Source organism: Rhinopithecus roxellana, chromosome 6 (genome assembly GCF_007565055.1).
Source record: "Rhinopithecus roxellana isolate Shanxi Qingling chromosome 6, ASM756505v1, whole genome shotgun sequence".
NCBI classification, from domain to species: Eukaryota; Metazoa; Chordata; class Mammalia; order Primates; family Cercopithecidae; genus Rhinopithecus; species Rhinopithecus roxellana.
This window is the reverse complement of record NC_044554.1, coordinates 85,667,874-85,675,063: the sequence shown is the minus strand read 5'-3', so window position 1 is coordinate 85,675,063 and position 7,190 is coordinate 85,667,874. Positions and strand designations below refer to the sequence as shown.

General features: G+C 46.5%; 1 protein-coding gene across 1 annotated transcript in view; it reads right to left on the bottom strand.

The window, feature by feature from the left end:
* Positions 1–554: 554 nt before the first annotated feature.
* Positions 555–7,190, bottom strand: part of SPATA48 (spermatogenesis associated 48) — a 65,248-nt gene continuing 58,612 nt past the window's right edge. The window contains exon 9 of the mRNA XM_010357497.2: positions 555–765. Coding sequence (XP_010355799.2) covers positions 642–765 — 124 coding nt within the window. The 3' untranslated portion in view covers positions 555–641. The remainder of the gene's footprint in view (positions 766–7,190) is intronic.

The window sequence follows — 7,190 nt, the reverse complement described above, 5'->3', positions numbered from 1 at the left end:
ATATTCCGAAGACCAGAGGGCTCCCCCTCAGCCCACATGCACCCCTGAGAGATTCTGCGAGCTGGTGCTCTCTTTGGTCAAGGCCGGGTCAGGCCACACTCTAACCCAAAGTGGTCCTGACTTAGACCTCAGGACCCTCATGGGGCCTGGGGAACGCTTCTCTCTGAAGGAAACACTGGAGCAGGCCAAGAGAGGGTAGATGTTGTCCCCTTGTGTGATGTCCCCTGCGAGAAAAGAACGCACTTTCTCAGCTCAGTGTTCCCACTGGCAGCATACGGATTTTTGACTTTGAGATTCTAAAATCTATGGTCTGCTCTCCGCTGTAGAATCCCTGCACTGGAGTGGTCCGATGTGAAACCTCTAGTTAGACCCAATAATCCAGCCCTAAAGAGGAATCTTCTGCAATACAGTCCCTGTTCCCCTGCTGCCGGCGGCTTCGGAGACTGAGCCGCGGCTGGCCGGCGCCCCGGGTCCAGCTGAGCGCTGCCTACCGGAGGAGAGAGGCGGGGCTGGGCAGGGATGCGCAGGCCAGCGGAGAATAGCACCACACTGCGCAGCGGGGAGAAGCCGCCTTTATTTCCCACCGCCGCACAGCCCTTCCCCAGGCAGAAGCCTGGACAGCCCGCGCCGGGCAGCCACCTCTAGTAGGCTATGGTTTCTTTGTCCTTCTTGTTGAAGGGGTTGTAGGGTCTCACAGTTGTGACCAGTCGAGACAGCGGAGCCTGGTGACGGAAGAGGTCAACTGCCATTTCTTTCTGTAAGACGCTGAGGCAGCATGGGGAGAAAAAGAGGAAAATGAGACGTAAAAGACATATAAAAACATACAACCTCATCCAACAAATGATACCCATGTGCAGGAAGGGGAAGAGAGCGCGCACTGTAGGCAGGGAGTGAGGATGACTCCTGCTGGGGAGCTCTCAGCTTCAGGCATTGCACTTCTGCGTGGTGGGTGCTAGGAATGGGGGTGATCTGCAGAAAGCCACCCAGGGAACCCGACCGCATCGTGTCTGGGGAGGGCCCAGGGCACGCAGGCGAGAGCTCTCCGGGCTGGGCGGCCGTGGGAATTAAGAGGAGTGTCCTCCAAGGAGGAGTGAGGGATGGACAGACAAGGCACAGGGAAGCCAGGACAAGACATGGGGCGGGCAGACCTCGCTCAGAGGGTAAGAGGGAACATACTTGCGTCACCCAGAGGCCTGGAGAAGACATGGGTGACATGGGAGGGGGGAACCCAGGCCTCACCCAGTGGCCAAGAGGAAACATGGGTGGAGTGGGCCAGGGCCTCACCCAGAGGCCCCAAGAGAAGACATGGGTGGGTCACCCAGAGACCTGGAGAAGACACGGATTGGGGGACCGGGGCCACACCCAGAGGCTGGGAGAAGACATGGGTGGCAGGGACTCAGGCCTCACCCAGAGGCCAGGAGAAGACATGGCTGGGTCACCCAGAGGCCAGGAAAAGACATGGGTGGGAGGGGCCTGGGCCTCCCGCAGAGGCTACTGTTGGAGGGTGAGCAAGGCCTGGTGTACAGGGTTTTACTGGCTCTGCCAGAGCATTTAAGCTGCCTGTTCCCACAAGAGGCTCATGACTGGGCTTCATTTTACTTTGCTTGTATACCCAATAGGAACAAATTTGCCCTATCAAGTTTGGTGTGATAACTAAAATAATTTTGTTTAAAAAAGCTTTGAAAATGTGGAATGCTTTGCAAGTGATGTTTTATCCCCTTGGGTTACTGGCATTCCCAAACTCCCTATTCTGCCTGGAGGTGGCTGTTCCAGTATCACAGGAGTTGGGCCAGCTATTATGAGCAACCCCACAAGCCCATGGCCTGAAGTAATTTTGCTGTGAATTTGCTGCTATTTGAATCACACACAAAATGCAGTGCTTGTATTAGCAGTGAGTTACAATGCTGGCATGGGAAATTAAAAAATTAAAAATAATTAAAATTAACCCTCTATATAGCGACTCCATCTAAAACGGCTTTGTTTTATGCTATGATCACCTTGAACTAATATTTTATTTTGCTTTATATATATAAATACACACACATACACACATATATATATATAGTATGTTGTGAGAAATGGCTGCAGAGGTGGGAAGGCAAGTTTCTGTGAAGGTTACATTCTGGTGGGGAGGTGTGGGCAAGAAACACTGGACAGTCCTGGAAAAGGGAGCTAGAAAAAGCATTTGTGCCTGTGTTCCCCCTTGCTCACGACTTTGGAGATTGGTCACATTACTTCTTCTCCACCTCCAATACACCCCATCTCCTCACTTCAAATCTCTTTCAACTGTCCCTTCCTCTCAGTTTACATTCCATCCCAATATTCGTCCTGAGGCACTGTGGGGGCCCTGTGTACTTTGCTCCAAATATGGTGTGGGAGTATATGGCCATGGACCCCTTTGTATCAACATTTGAGGCCCAAACAACTTAAAACCTCCAAACCACCAGTACAATTTTCTCAATTACAGGGATCCAGCCAAATACACTGTTCCTTGCCTCTGCATCAAGAAGATTCAATGGCCTCTCTCTTGTCCCCCTTCCAATGTACAGCCTGGCAGGCAGGAGCATGTCACTTGACTGCTGGTGTCAGAATCCAGAGCCAGGAGGTTCAGGTTCAGGAGAGAGTGGGCAGGAAGGAAGTGAAGGCAGGAGGCCTGGGAGATTAGCTGTTTGCTTTTTCAAGAAGTTTAGAGGTGAAAGGAACGAGAGGGGAGAACAGGGTGGCAGCTCACAGGGAAGTTTGCTGGGGTTCTTCATAAACAACTGGCTAGCTGGGAGAGGCCAGCACAGCAGGGCAGAAGGAAGGAAGCAGGACTGATGGGACCACAGGACTCAGAGCTCAGAAATAATGATCAATATTTTAGAAAAGTAAGAGCATGTCTTCCTGGGGGAAAAGGGAGACAGCAGTAATGGAAATAGAGCCTGGGATGTGGAGAGGAGGAGGGGACACTAGCAGGGAAAATGAAAGGGTCACGTTGGGTGCCCCAGCAAGCAGGAGGCAAGGCCAGCTGAGAGGGGTGTGGGGAAGGGACTAGAAACTCATGTGGCACAGAGAGGTTTGAAGACAGCCACCATAGGAATGGCATTAGCTCTTAATAAGCAAGGAACCCATTGCAGAGGAGCAGTGAGAGTACAGTAGTGGCTAATATTCAGGAGTTCCCAGGGGATGCCCATGTGAAGATGACTTCTTAGAAATAGCAGGACAAAATGCATCAGATGAAGCAGAAACAGTCAGGAGGAAGTTAGCTCACTACATTCTCATGACACTCATCAGAGCGAGATCAAGGCTCATACTTTCACTGGAAAGTTTTAGAAAAATAAATTATAGTGTTAAATAAAATCAGAGTGATACTTTTTGATGTGAAGAGCCTGGAAGGCCCAATTTTCTGACCACAAGGGCCAGGTCTTCCTGCTAGAGGGCACTGTCCTTATGAAAGCACGGTGAGTTTTTACATGTTTTAATTCCCTCCTGCTCCTCTGCACTGTGCTTTTTCATGCCAGAAAAAAGCCACTGCTTGCCAGGAGCTGCTGTTAGGGCAGAAGGCAGAGGTGCAGGCCTTGACACCTGGGCCCAGCACGAGCCATCACTTAGTTGTGGGTGACACTTTGGTTAGTGTCACTTTCTCTAGCGTGTTATCTGCACCCTGAGAATGAGAATCCCAGAGACACTGCCTCAGAGGGCGCTGGGTCCCTATTCGGGCCATGGATGACAGCTGTATGTGCAGTATGTGTGTATATTGAGGGCCATGGATGACAGCCGTATGTGCACTATGTGTGTATTGAGGGGGATTGCGAGGACCCCCAAGAGTCAGCTATGGGCCTGAATCTGAATGTGAAAGTCTGACTGAAAGATACAAGTTATATTCTCTAGGAGTAACAGTAAGGGACAGTTTTTCATTTAGAAATAGAGATTAATCTGAAAGATAATAGGAACCTTTTATCACATATTGGATGGCTTGATTATGCATTGTGTAGATACATTAGAGCAGTAAGAGATCAGGGTGGGGTCCGAGATTTGGGGGTGAGAAGATGGATTGTTAAGAAAAAAAGAAAAGGGATTAGCGATGTTTATATCTGCACTGACAAAGAATCTCTGGATCGGATCCCTCCTAAATCATGAACCAGCCACAAGGTTTCATCCTAGCTCTCTTTGGACGGTGAATCTAAATGATCAATATAAGGATGTATTTAATTTTGACATTGTTTTATGTCCCTCACATGAAGTAAATATATATTACTTGTCTAAATGTCTACCAGCTTTGCCTTCAGAAATGGATTTGTAACATTTCAAAATATGTCTTGACATTGGCCTTGGCAATGATTTCTTGTGTATCACACCCAAAGCTTGGGCTGCAAAAACAAAAATAAGTAAATATGACTATGTCAGACTAACACACTTCTGTGCAGCAAGGGAAACAATCAGCAAGATGAAAAGGCAGCCTAAAAACTGGGAGAAAATATTTGGGAACCGTATATTTGATAAGGGGTTAATATCCAAAATTTATAAAGAACTCACACAACTCAATACATATAACCCAATTTAAAACAATTTAAAACCCAATTTAAAAAATGGGCAAAGGACCTGAACAGACATGTCTCCAAAGATAACAAAAATGGTGAGCCGGTATATGAAAGAGTGCTTAACATTGCTCATCAGGGAAATACAAACCACAGTGAGATATCACCTCACACCAATTAGAATGGCTGCCATCAAAAAGACAAGAGATAATAAGTGTTGATGGGAGTGTAGAGAAATGATAGACTGTTGATGGGAATGTAGGTTGGTGCAGCCATTATGGAAACAGTATGGGATTTCCTAAAGAAATTAAGCATAAAAATAACATATTCCATCTCTGGAGATATACTCAAAAGAAGTGAATTACCACCTCATAAAGATATCTGCACTCCTGTGTTCATTGCATCATATTCACAATAGCCAAGATATGGACACAACCTAGGTGTCTGTTGACAGATGAATGGATAAAGAAAATGGAATATTACTCAGCCTTAAAAAGGAGGAGATCCTACCATTTGCACTACACGAATGGACCTGGAAGTCATTTTGCTAATAGACACAGAAAGAAACATGTTGCACAATCTCACTTATATGTGAAATCTAAAAAAGAAATAAAAGGTGAAATATACAGAGAGAGTGAATAGAACAGTGGTTATGAGGGATTCGGTGGGGGGTAAGGCAAAAGGAGATGTAGGTCAAAGGATGCCACGCAGGAGGAACAAGCATGAGACATAAGATCCATCATGAAGACTATAGAGAGTCATAGTGTATCGTATTCACCATTTTTGCTAACTGAGTAGATTATAGCTGCTCTGACCACAAGGGGAAGGGGAAAATGGGTAACTATGAAGATGACATATATGTTCACTATAGTAACCATTTTACTATATACCCATATCTCATCGTAATATCATGTTGTTAGGATGATATACATGACAGAATTTATCTTTTTAAATACAGGCAAATATTGAGATTGGGAAAAGATGTGTCTTGAGAAAAAACCAAATGCAAGTTATTAGCCTAGAAAGCCATGGACCTCCTTTTAAAATATTTCTCATCAGATGGCCTGGAGAGATGCTAGACAATTACCAATCCAGAAAGTGAGAGGCGTTGATAAAGCCTCCTGTTGGCAGGCACCTTAGAAAAGGCCACGCACACAGGGCTTGTGGGATGCGTAGAACTGTCTATACACGGTGGCCTACAATGGGCTAATCGGGGCCTGAGAGCTGCCCCCTACGGTGCCTTTACTGTGCCATAAGAAATGCTTGCTGACCTCAATTACCTGGGACCAAGCCCCACTCCTTCAAGTCACTGCATGAGCCACTCCTCTGTGAAGTCTTCTTTAGTGCCCCCTCCCAGAGCCGCAGGCAGCTTGTGTGTGCCTCAGTTTCCTTATCTGTAAAATGGGGATAGTAACATTCCCTTCCTCACAGGATTCCTGGGACGGTGACTTGAGTTAGTACCCACAAAGCACTCAGCTAACAGAAGTGATTATTAGTCTTAAGACATTTTTCGTCATCCTCTGCTGCAATTATTTATTTCTCATTGCGAGATGGTGAGCTCCTTGCAAGCAGTTCTTGTGATTTATTGGAGCACAGTAAACATGCATTGACTCAGTAAAAGGTCATATGAATCCACCAGCAAATGGATGAGTGAAGGAGAGGATGAGCAGCTGGGTGGACCAGGAGCCACAGCCCAGGAGGCCCATGCATGGCAGCTGTTCCCATTCATAGCCATTGCCTTTCTGAAAGTTTAAGCAGCTGATCAGAGCAGGAGCTCGGCTTGGTACCCATGGCCTGACAGTCACCTCCTCAGAAAGCTCTCCCTGACCACCAAGCTCAATAAGCCCCTTCTGAGAAACTCTCTCCTACATCAGTCTTTCTTCTTCATTTCACTAGCTAAGATTATTATTTCATTTCTTCAGTTACTTGTGTGCTTCTTTACTGTCTATCTTTCATACCAGAAAATAAGCTCCTGAAAGCCGGGACCTTGTCTGTTCATCCCTGTATCTTCAGTGTCTTGAACACTGCCTGGCCCAGAATTGATGCTCAATAAATATTTGATAAGGCTAGGCACGGTGGCTCATGCCTGTAATCCCAGCACTTTGGGAGGCTGAGGTGGGAGCATCACTTGAGGTCAGGAGTTCGAAACCAGCCTGGCCAACATGGGAAAACCCTGTCTCTACCAAAAATACAACAATTAGCTGGGCGTGGTAGTGCACGCCTATAATTCCAGCTACTCGGGAGGCTGAGACATGAGAATCTCTTGAATCCAGGAGTCAGAGGTTGCAGTGAACTGAGATAGCACCACTGCACTACAGCCTGAGCTACAGAGCACTCTGTCTCAAATAAATAAATAAATAAATAAATAAATAAATAAATAAAATATGTGATAAACAAATGAATCCTCTACCAAAAGAATGTGATCTAGGAGAATAAGCTGTCCTTTTGGGGGAGAACTGCCATCCCTCTAGTCTGCCTTCCGACTGTGCTAGCATATTCATCTGCACTGGGCCAGCCACTAGACATCATTCATACTGTGTTTGCATTTTCAAAACCGTTTGCAATGCCAGGAATTCCATCAGGTGCTTTCAAATTTGAGTTATAATAAATGAGTAACGATGTGCTCCTTCTCACTAGTAGCTTCAAATAAAGGAATCTTCAGTAACCTTGCAT